This window comes from Myxocyprinus asiaticus, chromosome 28, assembly GCF_019703515.2.
Source record: "Myxocyprinus asiaticus isolate MX2 ecotype Aquarium Trade chromosome 28, UBuf_Myxa_2, whole genome shotgun sequence".
NCBI classification, from domain to species: Eukaryota; Metazoa; Chordata; class Actinopteri; order Cypriniformes; family Catostomidae; genus Myxocyprinus; species Myxocyprinus asiaticus.
Window position 1 is genome coordinate 33946117 of NC_059371.1, and position 23892 is coordinate 33970008.

The following is a 23892-nucleotide window of genomic DNA, read 5'->3' on the forward strand; positions in this document are numbered from 1 at the left end:
ACAATATGTGTTAACATGATTTTAGCCTGATAAAATTACTTACTAACTTCTGTGTAAAGTTATAACCAATTTTACAACTTCGTTGCCATTACGATGTAATGTCAACAAACTCTAAAACCCTAAAATGACTGTAAAAATTACAATTTAAACAACGTTACAGCTCAAATAATACACAAGTTTTAACAGAAGAATTAATGTAAATGCTTTTATAAAATTATAAGCTTCGCATTTCTGCCTTTAAACCCTCCAAACATTGGCCACATTCACTTCCGTTATAAGTGCCTAACTGTAACCTCAATGTTTGCATTTTTAAAGGAGGGATGAGTCGAAATTAATCTTTGTGGTAATCAACATTATTCCACAAATGCTGTTGTTTGTGCCTAACTTGTATTGAACCCGGAATATTACTTTCCATATGTAAAATGCAGGAGCTTATGTATCATATCAGATTCATGCACAACATGCCCGACTTTGTATTTCAGTATGAATATTCCGATAACAAGAACATATGCTTGTTTCCAAGGTAACAACATATAGCAGAATATAGCACTTTGTATTTCAGTATGAATTGTAGACTAAAAGTGGCTTCACTCTTTAAAGTAAGCAACATAAGTTATTTATTTATTTTTGTATGTATGTGTGCTGAATCTAAGGCACCTATTGCTATGCAAGCAAAAATTAATAGCCTCCAAAAAACACTAAAAGTGCCAAAATAAAAGTAGTCCATACAAATCTGCACTATTTTTTCATTCTTCTGAAGCCATACAGCTGTGGTGGTCACTATGAATTCTCTTTGTATGGATAATAGCTATGTGAAGTTATGAGATCAATGGAAAAATGGATTTGGAACGACATAAGGGTGAATACACAATTAAATGCATTCCATTTAATTGTGCATTCCATGTCATTTTAAATCCAAACCATTCATCTAACCCATTAAATTGTATCTAAACCATTATTGTAATCTTATCTTTTGAAACTGTTCTGATTTGTTAAAATACACACAACAGAGTTGTTTACGACTAAATCAGAACAATGAGAGTGAGCGAGACGATTTGTTCACTTGGTGTAAGAAACAAATCACTAATGAAAACTTTATTAACTTTTAATATTATTAAATCACTTTCTGCCAGCAGTCGACGCATCAGTAACGTAAACGCAGTGGTGCGTTCACGCAATAAGTTGGAAGCATGCTTAATATACAACAGAGGAACGAACATCACGCGAGAGTTAGTTCATTTCAAACAGCATCCCATTGCTAGCTGGAAGCAACAATGTAAAGTTAAAAAAACTTTTAATTATCGATTTGTTTCTTACACCAACCTAACGATTTGCTTCAGAAAAAAATTAATTGATCAACTGGAGTCGTGTGGATTACTTTTATGCTGCCTAAATATACCTTTTGGACCGTCAAATAGTCAGCAGCCTGATGGCACCCATTTACTTGCATTATAAGGACCAACAGAGCTTCAACATTTTTCTAAAAATCTTAATTTGTGTTCTGCTGAAGAAAGACAGTCATACACATCTGGGATGGCATCAGGGCAAGTGAATAATGAGAGAATTTTCATTTTTAGGTGAACTATTGAATAGTAGTTTAATAGAGTAAATAGTAAATACTGACAGAATAGACAAACTATTCTTGTTGTAGCATGTCAATACCATGGATATGCTTACCATTTGCCTATTTCTGTGTACTGAATATGGTGTTTTCCATAAATAATGGATAAATAGAGATATGTCCTCTAGTCCCACCTCACCTGTCCATCCAGAAAGCACATGACCCACAATCGCGCGACACGCATTCTTCTTGCGGTTTCTGAGCTGTCATTATGGATCAAGCTGTTCCTCTTAACTCGTGGGAGGAGCATCTGGATCCCTGGCAAACTTCAGCAACCTAGTCCAGTTCACTTCCATGAGGAAGAATCGCTCCATCGGGCCCTAAAAAACACACAGCGGAAAACAGGCCCGCGTGCCTCGGTGCTTGTGTTTTTGCGACCTTTAATCGGCTGTCAGGAATCGGGAGAGAGGCGGATCCGAGAGGAAGAACAGACCGCAGGGGAGCGACCGACCGACCGCGATGATGGCGTCCATCGGTAACACCGGCAGCGCCTCTAGCCCGATGGTCATTCTCGCCCCCAAAACAAAGACCAAAAAGAAACACTTCGTGCAGCAGAAGGTGAAAGTGTTCCGCGCGAGTGATCCGATGCTCAGCGTGTTCATGTGGGGAGTCAATCATTCGGTAGGGCTTTGTGTTAACTTCCTACCTTACACAACAACTGCCATTTTATGGGCTAACAGTTAGCTGCAAGTGCAAGGAACGGATGTGTTAGTTAGCATTTAAAAACACAATCTGAAATCAAAATATTAATAAAACATGACCAGTGTGTGTATTAGTAGTGATGTGCGTATTGGCGCGTGAGGTCACGAGAAAACCGGATGTATTGTTTCGTTGCATGCGGCTTATTGACTGTATGCAACTGTTGCATTGAGATGCAACAACATTGTTGCAAAGTTTACTTTAAACAGTTAATGCATTTCATTGCAACTGTTATGGACACGATTAAATCGATGGGAGTTTTAGGCTTTTAGTAATTTCATCTGCAATTGACAGAAATCTGGAAACACTCTCTATTAATCAAATAAGATTCTACTGGATAAACTGACATTTTGAAAATTAAAAAATAAACTGAAAAAAATAAAACTAATTTCAGTTTTTGCCGAAGGATCCTACTTGATCCATGGAATGTTCCTATTTGATTACATTACGATTGTTCCAAATTAATTTAAGACATTCTTATAGGAGATTCTGGGGAAGTAAAAGCCTGTGTTCAATTTTTGTATAAAGCTTTGGTTGTTGCACAATTAGAGACTGGAATTAATCATGCATAAGTGTTGGGATTTGGAAAAAGTGCAAAGTTCATTTCATGTAAAAAAAAAAAAAAAAAAAAAGTCCTTTTCCCCCCTCTGTTTTTCCAGATAAATGATTTAAATCAAGTTCCAGTGCCCGTCATGCTGCTTCCTGACGACTTCAAAGCCAACACCAAAATCAAAGTGAACAATCACCTCTTCAACAAGTATTTATCAAAAGCACATCATTATTCTACACTCCGTTTCATTGCACAGTTGGATCTTTGTGTGCTGTTATTCTACAGTTGCATGTAAATCTGATCTTATAAGTATGGTCATGTTTATCTGTCTTGTAATGATAGTGGATGAGTGTAAGGAATTGCTCCAAATGAATCCTGTAATTGGCTGCACTCTCCATAAAACAGCCACATCAAAACAGTTTGTTTTTGCCTTCAGGTGATGGGAAGGTGTGCAAGATCTGTCAGGTGTAACAGAGCAACAGATATGAACTTACCCTTCTATCTCTTACAGGGAGAATCTTCCAGGCCATTTCAAATTTAAGGAGTATTGTCCGCAAGTCTTCAGGAACCTCAGGGAGAGATTTGGAATTGAAGATCTTGACTACCAGGTGACCTAACTTATATTTATACAGTATATAAAGTTGAAGTCAGAAGTTTACATACACTTAGGCTGAAGTCATTAAAACAAATCTTTTACCACTCCACAGATTTCGTATTAGCAAACTATAGTTTTGGCAAGTCGTTTAGGACATCTACTTTGTGCATGACATGAGTAATTTTTCCAGCAATTGTTTACAGACAGATTGTTTCACATTTAATTGACTATATCACAATTCCAGTGGGTCAGAAGTTTACATACATTAAGTTAACTGTGCCTTTAAGCAGCTTGGAAAATTCCAGAAAATGGTGTCAAGCCTTTAGGCAGTTAGCCAATTAGCTTCTGATAGGAGGTATACTGAATTGGAGGTGTACCTGTGGATGTATTTTAAGGCCTACCTTCAAACTCAGTGCCTCTTTACTTGACACCATTGCAAAAATTAAAAGAAATCAGCCAAGTCCTCAGAAAAAAAATTGTGGACCTCCACAAGTCTGGTTCATCCATGGGAGCAATTTCCAAACGCCTGACGGTACTCCGTTCATCTGTACAAACAATAGTACGCCGGTATAAACACCATGGGACCACGCAGCCATCGTACCACTCAGGAAGGTGACGCATTCTGTCTCCTAGAGATGAACGTAGTTTGGTATGAAAGTGCAAATCAATCTCAGAATAACAGCAAAAGACCTTGTGAAGATGCTGGAGGAAACAAGTAGACTAGTATCTATATCCACAGTAAAACGAGTCCTATATCGACATAACCTGAAAGGCTGCTCAGCAAGGAAGAAGCCACTGCTCCAAAACTGCCATAAAAAAGCCAGAGTACAATTTTCAAGTGCACATGGGGACAAAGATCTTACTTCTTGCAGAAATGTCTTCTGGTCTAATGAAACAAAAATGTAACTGTTTGGCTATAATGACCATCATTATGTTTGGAGGAAAAAGGGTGAGGCTTGCAAGCCAAAGAACACCATTCCAACCGTGAAGCATGGGGGTGGCAGCATCATGTTGTGGTGATGCTTTGCTGCAGGAGGGACTGGTGCACTTCACAAAATAGATGGCATCATGAGGAAAATGATGTGGATATATTGAAGCAAATGGGTCTTCCAAATGGACAATGACCCCAAGCATACCTCCAAAGTTGTGGAAAAATGGCTTAAGGACAACAAAGTCAAGGTATTGGAGTGACCATCACAAATCCCTGACCTCAATCTGATAGAAACTTTGTGGGCAGAACTGAAAAAGCATGTGCGAGCAAGAAGGCCTACAAACCTGACTCAGTTACACCAGTTCTGTCTTTTCAATGGAAAAATGGATTTGGAACGACATAAGGGTGAATACACAATTAAATGCATTCCATTTAATTGTGCATTCCATGTCATTTTAAATCCAAACCATTCATCTAACCCATTAAATTGTATCTAAACCATTATTGTAATCTTATCTTTTGAAACTGTTCTGATTTGTTAAAATACACACAACAGAGTTGTTTACAACTAAATCAGAACAATGAGAGTGAGCGAGACGATTTGTTCACTTGGTGTAAGAAACAAATCAATAATGAAAACTTTATTAACTTTTAATATTATTAAATCACTTTCTGCCAGCAGTCGACGCATCAGTAACTTAAACGCAGTGATGCGTTCACGCGATAAGTTGGAAGCACGCTTAATATACAACAGAGGAACGAACGTCACGCGAGAGTTAGTTCATTTCAAACAGCATCCCATTGCTAGCTGGAAGCAACAATGTAAAGTTAAAAACAGTCATTTTGTTGGGAAAGTGTGCTTAGTAGTCATGAAAATAATTTTATAATTAAAAAAAAAAACTTCATGGTCCTAAAATAAGAGTGCAGAATATAATTTTTAATTTTAAATTAAAGTTCTTTTAAAGAAGTTAATTCTGTGGGGACGTGCTTAATTGTCATGAAAATAATTTTATAAAGCAAACGAGACTTCATTTCTTTATGCATAATATCATTTCTTATTTCTTACCTTACCTGGACAGTTTTCGTGAGATTTGAATATATATGTATAAGTATGTATGCATAAGTATGTAAATTAATATGGAGCAAATCTGATCTGAAGTTTTGTGCCTGTGTTTGTCTGATGGATGTATTTTTCATCAGGTGTCAGTGGCTCGCAGTCCTCCCACGAGAGGTGAGGGACAGGGAGAAGGTCTTCTCTTCACGTCCTACGACCGTACGCTGGTAGTGAAGCAGATTTCCAGTGAAGATGTAGCCGACATGCATAACATTCTGTCCGAGTATCACCAGGTATTTCAAAAAATACTGGTCTGGAAATTATTTTCTTTAAAATAAAATAAAAGTTTGCTTGTCTTGGACAAGTTTTCAGACTGAAGAATTCACTCTCCAGCTATTGTGATATTTGATTACTCCATTGATGTCCACACGCTCTGTGATTCATTTCCTCTTTTAGCTGTCACGCAAACCTACTCCATCACTGAATTCATTTTCATGTTTCATCTCACTTCCTTGAAATGAGAAAATTCCTCTTTATTATACTGACGGTCAGCTATGTTGATCAGGTGTTTAATTAAAGGAATAGTCCACTAAAAAAATGAAAATTCTGTCAACATTTACTCACCCATATGTCATTCCAATTATGTATGACTTGCTTATGCACAACACAAAAGGAGGTGTTTTAATGAATATCCTAGTCAGTCTTTAAATACAATGGCAGTGCCAAAAAAAGCACCCAAAAGTATCATGTTATCCCCCAAAAAATCCACAAACTATAATGTAAACTATAGTGATAAAAGGTGGCAACTGAGGGTACGTTTACACGACAACGATGTACTAAAAACGGAAAAGTTTTTCCTTTGAGTTTTTGAAAAGTTTCGTGTACAGACGACACCGTTGTCAAAACGATCCCCGTTCACACAGATCCGCAAAAACGACTAAAAACGCTGTATTATCCATGCCAGGCCAGTAGTTGGCGATGTCACTTTGTAAAGAAACACTACGCGCCTGCGCACATAAACATTCTTCCACAGAGTGGTGAATACCAACAATGAAGATGGGGAAAGCTTCGAGCAATTTTGTCTGGACGGACGATGGGGTTTACCAGTTTCCATTGTAGCTGAATGAGCAGATTTGAATCCAGGCTGTGCTACTGCATTTGCAGTGCCATTATATTTACTTTGTATCCTAAGGGTGTTGCAGTTTAACACGCTTCCAGGAATGTCCCAAATTCTTAGAAAATGCTGCATTATAATAAACTAATATTTTCTTTCACAAGTGCTGTTAACATTTTATATCTTATATCCACGCACATTTATATATGGTGTATTAATGCCTCTATCCTAGTGAGTGTTGTAAACAACAGAGTGTGTTACATAATGTTGTTGAAGAGTGACTGATCTTAATGTGTGCAATGATGCAGACATTTTGTAAAGCAGACAGGGAAAAAAATACTGTAATTATTAAGCCAAGAGGCCCATGACCTTGTTTTGGTACTGAATACCACACGCTACCTAAAGTTGTCTCATTGTGGATGAACTATGTACCCTTGCATGTACAATGTTGTCACTGTAAGCTTTGTGGATGTAAAACTTGTGAAGATGTCTGGGTCATATTTAACCACAAAAAGAAAAAATAAATTATTGTTTTATATCATATAAATACTGTAAGAAATGAACATTATTTTTATATTTTAATTTTAAATTTCTGTTTTCATGGCAATTAAGCACATCCTTCACAGTGCTCTCATTACCATAATACAAACACAAATGTCATTCTTATTACTGTAATGTTGAAAGAATTTAGTTTTACCACCTTTAATTTATAATTTTATTTAAAAATCTTATTACACCAATTTTTTTCTGAAATACACAATACAAAACAGAAATGACAATTTAAAAATTCTTAATTTAAAATTAAAGTTTTAAAATTAAAATAATTCATTAAATAGGCCTAATTTTCTTAATACAGAATATAATTTCTTAAAATTTAAATCATTTTATTGGAAATGTGCTTAAGTCGGAAATAATTTTATAATGCAAAAAAAAAAAAAAAATCTTAATGGTCCTAAAGTAGGCTTCATTTATGCAGAATATAATTTCTTATTTTTAAAAATTGAAATTATTTAAAACAATATTTTGTGGGGAAATGTGCTTTTAATAGTCATGAAAATGTTATAATGTAGAAATATCTTAATGGTCTTAAAGTAGGCCTCATTTTCTTTATACAGAATATAAGTTTTTATTTAAAAAAAATTAAATTCTTTAAAAAAATATTTTTTGGGGAAATGTGCTTAATAGTCATGAAAATAATTTTAAAATGCGAAAGAAAAAAACTTTATGGTCCTAAAATAGGCTTTATTGTCTTATATAATTCTGTTTTATATTTATATATATATATATATTGAAATCCTTTTAAAATAAAAATAATTCTGTGGGGAACTGCTTAATTGTCAAGAAAATAATAGTATAATGCAAAAAGTCTTAGGCCTTGTTTTCTTTAAATAGAATACAATTTTTCTTATTTTTTAAAATGTAATTTTTTTTAAAACAAAAATAATTTTGTGGGGAAATGTGCTTAAGTCATGAAAATTATTTTAGATTGCCAAAAATATTAAAGGAATATTCCGGGTTTAATACATGTTCAATCGACAGAATTTGTGGCATAATGTTGATTACCACAACAATTCATTTCGACTTGTCCATCCTTTTCTTTAAAAAAATAAAAAAGCAAAAATGGTTACAGTGAGGCACTTACAATGGAAGTGTATGGGGCCAATTTTAGGAGGGTTTAAAAGCAGAAATGTGAAGCTAAAATTTTATAAAAGCACTCGCATTGATTCTTCTGTTAAAGTTGTTTAAATTGCCATTTTTACAGTCATTTTTGGATTTGTTGACATTATATCGTCATGGCTATATTGGATATAACTACACAGAAAAGGTTAGTAAGTGATTTTATCACACGAAAATCATGTTTACATGCATATTGTCTTGTGGCTATATTTTTGAAACAGTGAGTATTTTACCTAGGGATGTCCCGATACTGGTATTGGCCCGATACTGCGCTCATGTACTGGTACGTACACGTAAAAATGCTCTGATACCAAAAACCGATACCATATGACATAAGAATGTCAATACGTAAACATTCAGCACACAGATTAAAATCACGTTATGCCCTAGTGAGATTATTTAACTGCAAAAGCTGCAATATAATGAGATAAATATATAGTTTGCATGTAATTTAAATTGTGAATGTGTGGAGACAGTGTTGTGCTGACGCTGGCTGCTCATACCTTTTAAAGCTTCTCCTTGGCTCATACAGGAAAAACACCGTCATGAGCATTGCACGCTCTGTTTGTAGCAGATGACAGTAAACGGAGTGCAAATTCACATTGTAGCACGAGGCACATACAGAGAACATACTTGCGATTTTATCGTTTTGAAGCTTTCACGTGACTGAGCCACTGAATTAGCCCCACCCCCTCATTAAAAAAAACCCCGCCCTCCAAAGATAATTTGAGACCAAAACTGAGCAAAAGAGCAGCATTGTTTGTTCCTGTGGCTGTCAAATTCAACAGTGGCACAATAGCGCCCTCAACTGACAAACATTATGAATCATAGCCTCAATGATCCACTTCAAATACAACACTATGAGAATGAGCAAAATGATTGACAGGTGAAAAGCATCATGGACACATTTTTGTTTGCTTATAACAAAGTCTGCAGCTGTCACAGAGACCGGTGAGATATCTCAGGACACTTATTTAATTAATATCTTTAAGGGATTAGGAAAATGTTTGCATATTTTTCCATTAAAAAAATCGCTTGCAGCACCTTTAAATAGCAACCTTTAGCTGTTTAATAATCATTTTGATTCATGTAGCGACTGGCTTTCCCAGAGTGGGAATCTGTCGTCATTACATCAGAGCTCCTTGGTCAAAACAACACAAACACTTCAAAATAAAAGCTCCATCAAAATTAAAGGGAAATTTATAGGAAAAAATATGAAAGAAATATATCACTACTGTATAGTTATGTGATATTCACTGTAATACTACTAATAATAATAAATCAGTGGTAATTGTATTATACTTAAGCAGTATCTAACATCTGTGATGCTCTGTTATGCAGCACTTTATTTGACAAAATATAACTCCAATGTTATATTTAGGATAGTGCTGTGAGGTTTTGTATATAAGCACTTAATTTGATAAAAAATAATACAATATTATGTTGAAAATTCATTATTTTCATTTGATTTAAAGTTTTAATGAATTCATTTATTTAAACACCATTTTTATGATAAAATTGAAATAAACTGTTGGAGTTTAGGAAACCACCCCCAAAAAAACAGGTATCGGACTCTGTATCAGCGAGTACCAAAAATGAAGTATCGTACTCATTCTAAAAAAAGAAATTGTATCGGGACATCCCTAATTTTAACGTTTGCATGTTGGCCCCATTCACTTCCATTGTAAGTGCTTTTTTTAAAAGAAAACATGGGGCAAGTAAAAATAAATTTTTGTGGTTATCAATATTATGCCACAAATTCTGCTGATGAGCTTAACTTGTATTGAACCCAGAATATTCCTTTAATGCTTGTAAAATAGGCTTAATTTACTTTATACATAATGTCATTTCTTATTTCATTCCCTTATTTTTGCCTTTGACTTTGTATTGTGACCTGGACATGTTTTCATGAAATTCCACCTGAAGCTTGTGTGTGCTTGTAGTCATACTATGGGTTATTCATAGAGTTTGTGTTTGCTCTCTTGCAGCATATAGTGAAGTGCCATGGCAGTACACTCCTCCCTCAGTTTCTGGGCATGTATCGTGTAACGGTGGAGAGTGAGGACACGTACCTGATCATCATGAGGAACATGTTCAGCCACAGACTTGTGGTCCACAGAAAATACGATCTGAAGGTAGGAGTTATTCTAAGATACTGTATATTATCAGAACGTTTTGAGCTTTTACTGAGACTGTGGACTTGGCGTGAACTGCCCAAATACAAACAGCACATTACATGCACAACCAGAGGCAGAAATATACTGGATCATTGCTACACAACAATAAAGGATGCATATCACTCTGTTCCTAGAGCAGCTTTGGGACTATATGATCACTGTCTGGTTCATCTTCTTCCAAACTACAGACAGAAATTAAAATCTGCTAAGCCTGTATTAAGGACTGTAAAGTGATGGACCTACGAAGCAGAGCTGGAACTACAAGCCTGCTTTGACTGCACTGATTGGAGTGTTTTTGAGGCTGCAGACACCAATCTGGACAAGCTCACAGATACTGTTACATCATATATCAGTTTTTGTGAGGATATGTGCATTCCTATTAGGACTTATTTAACATTTAACAATGACAAACCATGGTTTACAGCGGAACTCAGGCAGCTTCGTCAGGCCAAAGAGGATGCTTACAGAGTTGGGGATAAAGTCTTGTACAATCAGGCCAGGAACACACTGAAAAAGGCAATCAGAGTGGCTAAAAAAGATACTCTGAGAAGCTGAAAAACAAGTTTTCAGCTAACGACCCTGCATCATGAAACAACTTACGAATTACAGGACTCCTGCCCCCAACCCTGTGGTGGACCAAAAACTGGCTGACGACCTGAATGTGTTCTAGTGTAGATTTGAAAGGCCCAGTCTCGCACCCCACACCCACTCTGACCTTCACTTCACCCAAACACCAACACCTCCTGCAACCCCCCTCCTCCCCCCTCCTGCTACTCAACTTACACTTAAGATCTGTGAAGATGATGTGAGCCGCGTCTTTCGACAGCAAAGGATAAGGAAAGCACAGGGCCCAGATGGTGTTTCACCTGCATGTCTTAGATCCTGTGCTAACCAGCTGGCCCCCATCTTCACACAGATCTTCAATAGATCACTGGAGCAGTGTGAAGTCCCATGCTGCTTCAAACGTTCCACTATCATCCCCATCCCAAAGAAACCAAAAATCACAGGATTTAATGACTACAGACCTGTCGCCCTGACGTCTGTGGTCATGAAATCATTTGAGAGACTGGTGTTGGCCCACCTGAAGAACGTCACTGGACCCTTTCTAGATCCCCTTCAATTTGCTTATCGAGCAAACAGGTCTGTGGATGATGCAGTCAACATTGGATTGCATCATATTGCATCACATAGAGAAGGGAGGTTGAACAGCTGGCTGTCTGGTGCAGTCAAAACTACCTTGAGCTGAACACGCTAAAAAACGGTGGAGATGATTGTGGACTTTAGGAGGAACACCCTAACACTGACCCCCCTCACCATTCTAAACAGCACTGGCAGCAGTGGAGTCATTCAAGTTCCTGGGCACTACCATCTCACAGGACCTGAAGTGGGAGACCCACATTGACTCCATTGTGAAAAAGGCCCAGCAGAGGTTGTACTTCCTTCGCCAGCTGAGGAAATTCAACCTGCCACAGGCGCTGCTGATACAGTTCTACTCGGCAGTCATTGAGTCTGTCCTCTGCACTTCAATAACCGTCTGGTTTGGTTCAGCTACGAAATCAGACATCAGAAGACTACAAAGGACAGTTCGGACTGCTGAGAGGATTATTGGTTGCCCCCCTCCCCTTCAAGAACTGTACACTTCCAGAGTGAGGAAAAAGGCTGGAAAATCACTCTGGAACCCACTCACCCTGCCCACTACCTTTTTGAACTGTTGCCTTCTGGCCGGCGCTACAGAGCACTGAGCACCAGAACCTTCAGGCACAGGAACAGTTTTTTCCCTCAGGCTATCCATCTCATGAACAGTTAAATTGCCCCATTGAGCAATAACTATGTGCAATACACAGTTTAGTCTTTCTTATATTTATCCAACACATCCAACCTCTTTTGCCATTTCATTCCTCTGAAAAAACAAAAAACAAACAAAAAAACATTTGCACTGTACATAACAGATTTGTATTTACACTGTACATAACAGATTGTATTAGATTTGCACTACCCATGTGTATGTGTGTCTGTACGTATGTGTATAATTAGTTTTTATTTTTTATTATCTATGTCTTGCTGTTTTTGTATTGTTTTTGTATGGTTCTACACTGGAAGCTCCTGTCACCAAGACAAATTCCTTGTATGTGTAAGCATACTTGGCAATAAAGCTCATTCTGATTCTGATTCTGATGAATGATATTTGCCTCGTCACCCATCATTGACTTCTCGAGCGAAGAGCAAACAGCACCAAAATCATATGTAACATCCCATTAGACCAGGTTTAGGAGATTTTGGTGGACATGATTAATGAGTAGTTTATAAATAGTAGCTCACATGCACCTATAATTGGGGATAGGTCTGGAACCAATCGCTGAGGCTTGCTTTCAAAGAAATAAAGGTCTGTTCACACGGAGTAAATGTTTGCTATGTATATGTCGGAAATTCATCTTAAACAAAGCAAGTTGTTTTTCATCCTGTAGGTGTTTTTTTTTTTTCTGTTTGTTCGACGAAAGCAATAAAGCGTTCTGACCAAAATGACATACACTTTGTCAACAGGCCATTGCACCCACTGTCATGTTTATTGCCATTTTGATTTGGTGCCACAAGGGGGCGTGATTACCCACATCATGTGCAGCACAAATTGATATTCCATTATTATTTTGGTCTGTCGGAGAATCGGATATACATTTAATGAAAGAGTCTGAATGCTGTTTTGATAAGAGTTGCCCTAACTTTGTGTTTTTTAATCCAGGGTTCCCTGGTAGATCGTGAGGCCAGTGACAAAGAGAAGGTAAGATATCACTCCAAGAACTGTTAAGAGAATTTCAAAGATGCCAGATACCACAGCTAACAAACTCTTTTGGTTCGAACATTTTTGTTCTGTCTTTCTACTCATGGCAGGTGAAAGAGTTGCCCACATTTAAGGACATGGATTTCAGAAACAACATGCAGAAGGTGTATGTGACTGAGGAACAGAAGGAGAAGATTATGGAGAAGTTGAACCGAGATGTTGAGGTAAAGACAGAAGATTGAGCTTCTGAAATTCAGAAGAAAGATTCTGGGTTTTCACAGTCATGGAAAAACCTGGAGATATCAGGGAATTTGTCATGTAAAATGTCAAGGAAATTAATAAAATCTTTAAACGCATGGACATTTCTCTGAATAGATGTTATTAAAGTTACACTCTGCTCTAAAAAATATTCATCAACCAGACTATGCTTTAGGGTAGAGGAAGGGGCTGTTCACACCAAACATGTTTTTGTATCTATCCGCACTGTTTTTCAGTTGTTTTCCTATGTATACATGTGTTAGATGGATGCATTGCATCTCTTTTTTTTTTTTTTGTGTGTGTGTCTTGTGCTGGAGCGCTGTTTTTTTTAGGAGCCAAGTCAAGTTATAAAGAACTTAAAGGAATAGTTCATCCAAAAATAATGATTTTCTTACCCTCATGCCATCCCAGATGTGTATGACTTTCTGTCTTCTGCAGAACACAAATTAAGATTTTTAGGAGAATATCTCAGCTCTGTAGGTCCATACAATGCAAATGAATGGTAACCAAAACCTTGAAGCTACAAAAAGCACATAAAGGCAGCATAAAAGTAATCCATAAGACTCAAGTGGTTAAATCCATGTCTTCTGAAGCGATTCAATCGGTCTTGGGTAAGAACAAACCAAAATTGTACTCATTTTTATTATAAATCTTGATATCAGCAGTCTCCTTGGCGATCATGATTTCAAGCTTGATTTCAGTTCCTAGCGCCATCTAGCACTCTGCGTATGCGTCAAGCACAAGGTAGTGTAATCAAGCTAGAAGTCATGACTGTGCCTAGAGATTGCAATAGGCAAGATGTACAGTGAAAAAGGAGTTATATTTTGGTCTGTTCTCATCCTAAATTGAGTAGATTGCTTAAGAATACATTGATTAAATCAGTGGAGTTGTATGGATTACTTTATGATGCCTTTTATGTGCTTTTTGGAGCTTCAAAGTTTTGGTCACCATTAATTTGCATTGTATGGACCTACAGAGCAGTAAATGATGAGAGAATTTTAATTTTTGGGTGAACAATTACTTTTAAACTGTCTTGTGACAACTGCATCTAGCTTTTCTTGCGCAAGGACGCTAAAATGCCTGTTCTTCATGATTGTGATCTAGTTCCTGGTGAAGCTAAAGATAATGGACTACAGCCTGTTGCTAGGCATCCATGATGTTGCACGTGCCGAACGGGATGAGGAGGAGGCAGAGGAGCCCAGCTGTGAAGAGGAAGCAGAGTCTGAGAACGGCCTCACTTCGGCCGCACAGGTGGGCTCTTATGGCACATCGCCAGAGGGCATCGCCGGTTACATGAACTCCTTCAAACCTCTGGGCCCTGGAGAATTTGACCCTTACATTGATGTTTACGCTGTCAAAAGCGCCCCAGGTAAGTTTTAGCGGGGAAGGGGAAGTACGGTTGTCACTGAGGAAGTGTGGTGGAAACACCCGGATGAGAGAAATGGAATAGAACATCATATTTGGGTTACTATAGTTTGGCGTTTCTTAATTGAAGTTGTAGTTCTATCTTATTTTCAATTTGTTATTTTCGTTCAGTTTCAGTTTTTTTTATAGTGTTTCAGTATATTTCATTTTTATTTTAGTTTTGAAGCTGCCAAAGTTAATGAATTTGCTGAAAGAATTTAAATATGTTTTAAATGGATAGTTCACCCAAAAATTTAAAATTCTCCTCATTTACTCCCCCTCATGCCATCCCAGATGTGTATGAGTTTCTTTCCTCTGCAGAACACAAATGAAGATTTTTAGAAGAATGTCTCAGCGCTGTATGTCCATACAATGCAAGTGAATGGTGACCAATATTTTGAAGCTCCAAAAAACACAAAAGCAACATGAAAGTAATCCATACCTCTCCAGTAGTTAAATCCATGTCTTCAGAAGCTATTATATGTGTGGATGCGAAACAGATCAATATTCAAGTCCTTTTTTACTATAAATTCTCCTCCCTGCCCAGTAGGTGGCGATATACACAAAGAAAGGATTCGCCAAAAACAAAAGAAGAAGAATGTGAAAGTGGAGTTTTATAATAAAAAAAGGACTTAAAAAATGTATCCGTTTCTCACCCACACCTATCATATCGCTTCTTAAGGTATGGATTTAAACACTGGAGTCTTATGGATTACTTTTATTCTGCCTTTGAGCATTTGGAGCTTTAAAGATTTGATCACCATTCATTTGCATTGAAAGGACCTACAGAGCTGAAATATTCTTCTAAAAATCTTTGTTTGTGTTCAGCAGAAAAACGAAAATCATACACATCTGGAATGGCATGAGGGTGAGAAAATTAGAGAATTTTCATTTTTGGGTGAACTATCCCTTTAACAGTGTTAAATTTCTCATGGCCTTATAGTGTTATCGCTATTTAGTGTTATTTTCATGTTTAATTAAGGTGAGTTGTAAAGGTTAACATTTTTATAATATTCTTTGTATCAAAAACTAGACCTAAAATTAATTTGTTGTCAGTTTAATTTGATTTTTGTTCATTTTCAAGTTATGAAAATATATTTTAGTTTAGTTTCAGTTTTTCCAATTATGTTTTAACGAAAATGTTTCCATTTTACTTTTTATTGTAGTTTTCGTTAGCGATAATAACACTGCATCACATGCATGATTCTTTTGGATTCTAGGAGCACCGCAGAGGGAAGTGTACTTCATGGGCCTCATTGATGTGTTGACACAGTATGACACTAAGAAGAAAGCTGCCCATGCAGCAAAGACCGTTAAACATGGCGTGAGTGGAAATTTTTTTTTTAATGGACGCTCATCCAATATAATTTGCTTAAGAGGTTAAAACAACAGGATTCATCCTGTTTCTTTCTTTTCAGGCTGGTGCTGAAATATCTACGGTTCATCCAGAACAGTATGCCAAACGGTTCCGTGAATTCATCTCCAACATTTTTGCATAACCACTTCTTTGTATCCTTATCCATACCTAACAGGGTCAATCTCACAAAAACATGTCCGGGTTGCATTTAAACCCAAAATCAAAAGGAAAAAATAAGCCTGTTGTTAGGAACATTGCAATATTTTTCAGTCTGAGATTATTTTCATGACAATTAAGCATGTTTTCCATCCAAATTTTTGTTATCGTGATGCGTTTCTACTTTTGTAATTCTTTTGTAATTCTCATCATTCCTTATTCTCTTTACTGTACTAGTTGTTTTTGCTACATTAAAAATACTGTAATGCATTGATTTCATTTAAATCACCATATATTAAAAGCAGTATGACACATTCTACCTTGATGTACAAGTACTTTTAATAATATATAATGATTTCTTTGCATTACGGTAATGCGAAATAGGGGGGAAATATGCTTAATTGTCCTGAAAATCTTCACAATGCAAAAAAATTATGATTCTAAAAATAGGCTTCTTTTACTGTAAACAAAGTATAATTTCTTTCATTTGATTTGAGGCTGAAATATAACTCAGATATGTACTTCACAGTTTTCCTGAGATTTACCTAAAAGATCTTTGCAGTTCACATTTTGTGATTATATGTTGGCGAACCTGACATTCTCATCCACACTACATTTATGAACTGTGTATCCACAAATGAAAAGAACGAGATTCATATCACCTTGTGACACAACCCACAAACATGGGAACATTTCCTAATCTTTTAAGGAGATATCACTCCGAACCTGTAGCAATGACATAACTTGTTCTTGGTGTTTCTCTCTCTCTCTCTCTCTCTCTCTCTCTCTCTCTCTCTCTCTCTCTCTCTCTCTCTCTCTCTCTCTGGACTTTGGAATGGCAGAGAGAGAAACCGTCTTAACCGATTATGGAGGAATAGCAGTAACTCTTGTTGTCCAGTGCTTAAAGTGCATGCTTGTTTCACTCGATAAATGCTGCACTAGAATGTTATGTGGGGAGGCAAGATACTTTGTTAAAATTGTTACCAGTGACCCTTAGTAAGGGTCTTGTTTAAAAAATATATATTATGAATGCTGACTGTTTGTATGGATGAATGGAGCACACAATCTTATTCTCTCTCATGTGAGCTATTTTATGCAGTTAGCCTTAATGCACAAAAGTGGAATTTTGTAGTTTGTAGTATAAATATTCCAGTGATACTGAGCTGATTTAGTATGAAATGCCTTATTGTTGCATTTTATTTCTTTTGCAAATCAGTGTTTGGACCAAATACACTGGGGGCCAAACGTTTGGAATAATGTACAAATTTTGCTGTTTCGGAAGGAAATTGGTACTTTAATTCGCCAAAGTGGCATTCAGCTGATCACAATGTATAGTCAGGACATTACTGATGTAAAAAAAACAGCACCATCACTATGTGAAAAAAGTAATTTTTGATCAAATCTAGACAGGCCCCATTTCCAGCAGCCATCACTCCAACACTTTATCCTTGAGTAATCATGCTAAATTGATCATTTGGTACTAGAAAATCTAGATAAGTACATTAGAGTCTCTGTTTTGAGAAATAGACACCTCACATGTCCTTAGCTGACAGCTTCACTGAATTCTACCCACTCAACACCAGTTTCATGTACAACAGTAAAGACAAGACTCAGGGGTGCAGGCCTTATGGGAAGAATTGCAAAGAAAAAGCCACTTTTGAAACAGAAAAAACAAAAAGAAACACAGGCATTGGACAACAGATAATTGGAAAAGAGTGTTATGGATCTTAACCCCATTGAGCTTTTGTGGGATCAGCTAGACAGTAAGGTGCGTGAGAAGTGCTCGAAAAGACAGCCACATCTATGGCAAGTGCTACAGGAAGCGTGGGGTGAAATGTCACCTGAGTATCTGGACAAACTGACAGCTAGAATGCCAAGGATCTGCCAAGCTGTCATTGCTGCACATGGAGGATTTTTTGATGAGAACTCTTTGAAGTAGTTTAAGAAGTTCTGAAAATTTTTTTCAAATTGTAATAGTAATTTTTCACGTTATTAACGTCCTGACTATACATTGTGATCAGTTGAATGCCACTTTGGTGAATAAAAGTACCAATTTCTTTCCATAAGAGCAAAATCTGTACATTATTCCAAACTTTTGGCCACCGGAGTATATTTTTCAGAGATATTCAAAAACAGTTCTGTTATTTATCATTTTAGGCTTGTCAGGCACAATTACTGTATGTCCATAATAGTTTTGAATTTAAATGGTATTTTTAAGAGTTGTTTTAACACCTCAAGACGTTTTTACATTAAGACATGTTGTTACATTGTGTTAACATAATGCATGTAACAACTGACTGTAATTACTAATAATGTGCATTCTTAAGTACAATAAAAAAACATTTTTCTTATATATTGGGTGACACAGAGCAGTTGAATCCATATATAGATTTGGTTCGAATGCATTCATGAAATGCACACTGTGTCACTAAGTTTATATGTATTTGTGATACTGCCAATAGCTATTTTTTCATCCAAGTTGTGAATTTCAGGGATGCAAACTACTCACCTTTCAGCTTAAGTCACCTTTTCTGAAGCTAATTTGCCCAAATTGTTTGGTAAAAATTTCCAAATTTTCCAAATTAAATTAACTTGAAACGGTTACTTCAAGCTAAAACATAAAAAAAGGTGCACTCAGTAATTTTTTTCTCCATTTAAAAAAGTTTTACTCCTAAAGAAACTAATTGTAATATTGAATATTGAAACGGATGTATAAAATCATGAGCACTCATATGAGAAGGCCCAAGTCATATCAGTGACCTTATAAAAGCTGTTTTATTCTACATGGGTGCTGCCATTTTAGAATCACATGACCTGCTGAATATTACTTGCTTAATCTCAGTAACCGTCTTGTTATTGGACATTTTCACTCTTGGATTAATCATGGCTGATTGTGAATAGTGAATTTCTACAATGGCATCTGTAACTGAAAACTATTGATTTTGAATTATGCTGCATCCACACCACTAGGTGTCACTGTAAGTCCAAGACAACATGAACAAAACGTTACTAAGTGCACTTTTAAATACAACAAAAATCTTTAAATAAAAAACAAATCAACTGAAAATATACATCTGGAACACCTACTATGACTTTCCCACCTTTTTCACCACTCATTAATTTGTATCCCTGGAATTTAATTGATGCAAAAAGCCATAATATCGCAAAAACAATGTGCGAATAAAGCTGCATTTTCATCCCATGTGTTCAAAAGAATGAAATCATCACTTCCAGTTAAGTTGTAGTCACTGACTCTTTTATTAATAAAATACTCGCGGTTTGGAATACGCAGACAAAACACACTCTCATGTCTGGGAGCAACAGCGCTTCACAGTTCTGGAAGCACTACGTGTGTGCGTTCTCCCATCCTTGTGACTTACACCGTACGGATCTATAAGATATTTTTCAAAAGTGTCAATAAACCTGCTATTCGGCACAGTTCAAGTTTGTATTCACCTTATTTTCTCTGCAAACTCTTTGCAGGCTTTGTATTTCCCAGACACCATTATTTCAGGATGACCAGAGCAACATTTCTGATGCAATGATTGGTCCGAATTATTCAGACACATGATGTTATTAAAGCACGTCTTGTATTCCTAATAAATTCAATAGGGGTTATTTGGTAAATGTGTTTCCATCATAGTTTTTGCACATTTCTTATTGAATAAAAAATGTATCCACCTCAAGCCAGTGTAGAAGTGTTTTATGTGCATTTTGGAGACTTTATTCACATCTTGGTGTTTCCATCCAGCAGTTTTATTTTCTTCAATATCCCAAAATGTGCATAAAAATACTTGGATGGAAACCAAGCTTATGATATCTACACAATTCTACTGTTCATGTCAAAGTTGATTTAGTTCCCAATAATTAAGGGCGTTAAACTTAGAAGAATTGAGGTCATTGGAGTTTAGCCTGGGCCTCAGTGAGGTCTGGACCATACATAGAAAGGGGTTGAGGACAGGATACACCTAGCCTTTTCCAGAAGCCATGATTTTGCTGACGAACTCTTTCCTGTTGCACTGACGAAAAGATGTGCTCATAACAATGGGAAATGGGCAGAAAAATCAGATGAAAAAAACAAAACAAACGTCCTGCAAATTGCTGACGAACTCTTAAGAAACTAAGTGTAGCAGGAACACGGAGTTCAGAAAATCATGTTATTCTCTAAAAGCTTTACACAATACATTTGGTTAAACAACATTTCACACTTGTAATTTTAAACGGCGTAACATCTTTCAGAGGAGGGTTAACTCTGCAAAAGCCAATAATAAGCCAACCAAGGGTTTATAATGTTAATCTACAGTTAATGTACAAATCCTGAAGCCTACCTAAAAGACCAGGGTTAAACAGTGTGAAACATGGAACAAGATAACAGGATTACATTGACCCAAGGTTAAAACTGACCTTTAACATTTTCAAGTGTAAAATGCATAGTAGGCCATTTGAGAATATACCCAATCATCTCTGAAATATCATATTAATTATACGCTTAAAAGTATATCAGATTTTTGGCTAAATACCCTGCTAAATACCTGGATGACAATGAGCAGAATACAACCACAGCACATTGTGTGGAATGTTGTATCCCATAATGATACAACAGCAGAAGACCATGTTGGTTTCCACTTCTGTCAGCCAAGAACAGAAAGCTGAGGCTGCAGTGAGCACAGGCTCACCGAAACTGGACAGTTAAAGAAAACAGCCTGGTCTGATGAATCTGTATTTCTACTAAGGTACACAAATGGTAGGCCCACTGCAGCCTCTGCTTTTTGTTCTTGGAACCCGACGTGGTCTATTGTTGTAGCCCATTCGCCTCAAGATTTGACATATTGCGCATTCTGAGATGCTATTCTGCTCATTACAATTATACAGAGGGGTTAACAAGGCATTTGCATCTGCAGACCTGCTGCTCATTGGATGTTTTGTTGTTTTGTTTTGTTTTGGGCACTATTCTGAGTAAACTCTGGAGACTGATGTAGTGAAAATCCCAGGAGATCAGCAGTTACAGAAATACTCAAACCAGCACATCTGGCACCAAAAATCATGCCACGGTTGAAAAAACTGAGATCACATTTTTCCCCATTCTGATGGTTAATATGAACATTAACCGAAGCTCCTGGCCTGTATCTGCATGATTTTATGCATTGCTGCCACATTATTGGCTGATTAGATAATTGCATGAATAAGTAGGTGTATAGGTGTACCTAAAAAAGTGGTCACTGGGTGTATGTATGTATGTATGTATGTGGGGGTTGAGGGAGGGAGGTAGAATTTCCTGCTATTGTCCTAGTGGGGGTTATGTTTTTTCAGCATATCAGGCACAATCCAGCAAAATGTTTCTTTTTCCTTTTAAACTTTCATAACTGTGAAAATATTCTGTGCAAAACTAAACACTGATCAGCACTGACCACAGTCTAAAAGATACAGATTCAACTTCATGTGTAGATGAGAGTAAATCAGTGTGCATTTACATGTATTTCAAGCCCTTTCAACATTTAATCGTGCTGGATAAGGATTGTATTTAAAAGGCTCATTTTTTTATATCAGCAATGGAATTACTAGTAAATGTGCATATTTTTTTATATCATTAATTAGGTTTTTACTAGTAAAAACATTAATTCTTGATATCAAAAATGGAATCTCAACTAGTAACAAACATAATTATTAATATCTGCATTTTCACTAGAAGAATTTCAAAATTAACTGTTGTTCACTCCTGTTCAAAACGCAGCTACAGATATCTATAATGATTTTTGTTGTAATTCTAAATATACATATCAGCTATGTATTTCTTACTAGTAAAAATTATAACTTTTGACACCAATTTTGAGACCACGTTGTTACAATTCAATTCCTGATATCAACAATTAAATTATAATATATATATATATATATATATATATATATATATATATATATATATGTATATTATATATATATATATATATATATATATATATATATATATATATATATAAATATATATAAATATATATACAAAGTAAAAATGCAAATTTTTTGATATCTGGAATTTTGTTTTCACTAGTGGCAAAGTTAATTTCAGATATCTGAAAATGGATTTCAAATATCAATAAGAGTAATTAAAGATATCTTAAAAAAGATATAATTTTTATTAGTTGTAATTCAATTGTTCAATTACAAACACCCCGTTTTATGTTTGTTTATTGTATATTTGGGCAAATGTTATATGCTTTTAGCTACCAAAGGCTGGGGTATACTTTGTTTTTGTCTTGCACACAGTCGAGCGCTCAGCCTTTCAATGTACAGGTGCATCTCAATAAATTAGAATGTCATGGAAAAGTTCATTTATTTCAGTAATTCAACTCAAATTGTGAAACTCGTGTATTAAATAAATTCAATGTACACAGACTGAAGTAGTTTAAGTCTTTGGTTCTTTTAATTGTGATGATTTTGGCTCACATTTAACAAAAACCCACCAATTCACTATCTCAAAAAATTAGAATATGGTGACATGCCAATCAGCTAATCAACTCAAAACACCTGCAAAGGTTTCCCGAGCCTTCAAAATGGTCTCTCAGTTTGGTTCACTAGGCTACACAGTCATGGGGAAGACTGCTGATCTGACAGTTGTCCAGAAGACAATCATTGACACCCTTCACAAGGAGGGTAAGCCACAAACATTCATTGCTAAAGAAGCTGGCTGTTCACAGAGTGCTGTATCCAAGCATGTTAACAGAAAGTTGAGTGGAAGGAAAAAGTGTGGAAGAAAAAGATGCACAACCAACCAAGAGAACCGCAGCCTTATGAGGATTGTCAAGCAAAATCGATTCAAGAATTTGGGTGAACTTCACAAGGAATGGACTGAGGCTGGGGTCAAGGCATCAACCACACACAGACATGTCAAGGAATTTGGCTACAGTTGTCGTATTCCTCTTGTTAAACCACTCCTGAACCACAGACAACGTCAGAGGCGTCTTACCTGGGCTAAGGAGAAGAAGAACTGGACTGTTGCCCAGTGTTCCAAAGTCCTCTTTTCAGATGAGAGCAAGTTTTGTATTTCATTTGGAAACCAAGGTCCTAGAGTCTGGAGAAAGGGTGGAGAAGCTCATAGCCCAAGTTGCTTGAAGTCCAGTGTTAAGTTTCCACAGTCTGTGATGATTTGGGGTGCAATGTCATCTGCTGGTGTTGGTCCATTGTGTTTTTTGAAAACCAAAGTCACTGCACCCATTTACCAAGAAATTTTGGAGCACTTCATGCTTCCTTCTGCTGACCAGCTTTTTAAAGATGCTGATTTCATTTTCCAGCAGGATTTGGCACCTGCCCACACTGCCAAAAGTACCAAAAGTTGGTTAAATGACCATGGTGTTGGTGTGCTTGACTGGCCAGCAAACTCACCAGACCTGAACCCCATAGAGAATCTATGGGGTATTGTCAAGAGGAAAATGAGAAACAAGAGACCAAAAAATGCAGATGAGCTGAAGGCCACTGTCAAAGAAACCTGGGCTTCCATACCACCTCAGCAGTGCCACAAACTGATCACC

General features: G+C 36.6%; 1 protein-coding gene across 1 annotated transcript; it reads left to right on the forward strand.

The window, feature by feature from the left end:
• The first annotated feature begins 1785 nt into the window (after positions 1-1785).
• On the forward strand, positions 1786-18722 carry LOC127419497 (phosphatidylinositol 5-phosphate 4-kinase type-2 gamma-like). The gene is made up of 10 exons (XM_051660932.1): positions 1786-2242; positions 2980-3077; positions 3382-3478; positions 5597-5743; positions 10230-10376; positions 13156-13194; positions 13305-13418; positions 14557-14821; positions 16077-16180; positions 16275-18722. Exons 1-10 carry the CDS (start codon positions 2081-2083, stop codon positions 16353-16355), a joined length of 1254 nt encoding a protein of 417 aa, XP_051516892.1. The 5' UTR covers positions 1786-2080; the 3' UTR covers positions 16356-18722.
• Positions 18723-23892: the final 5170 nt, after the last annotated feature.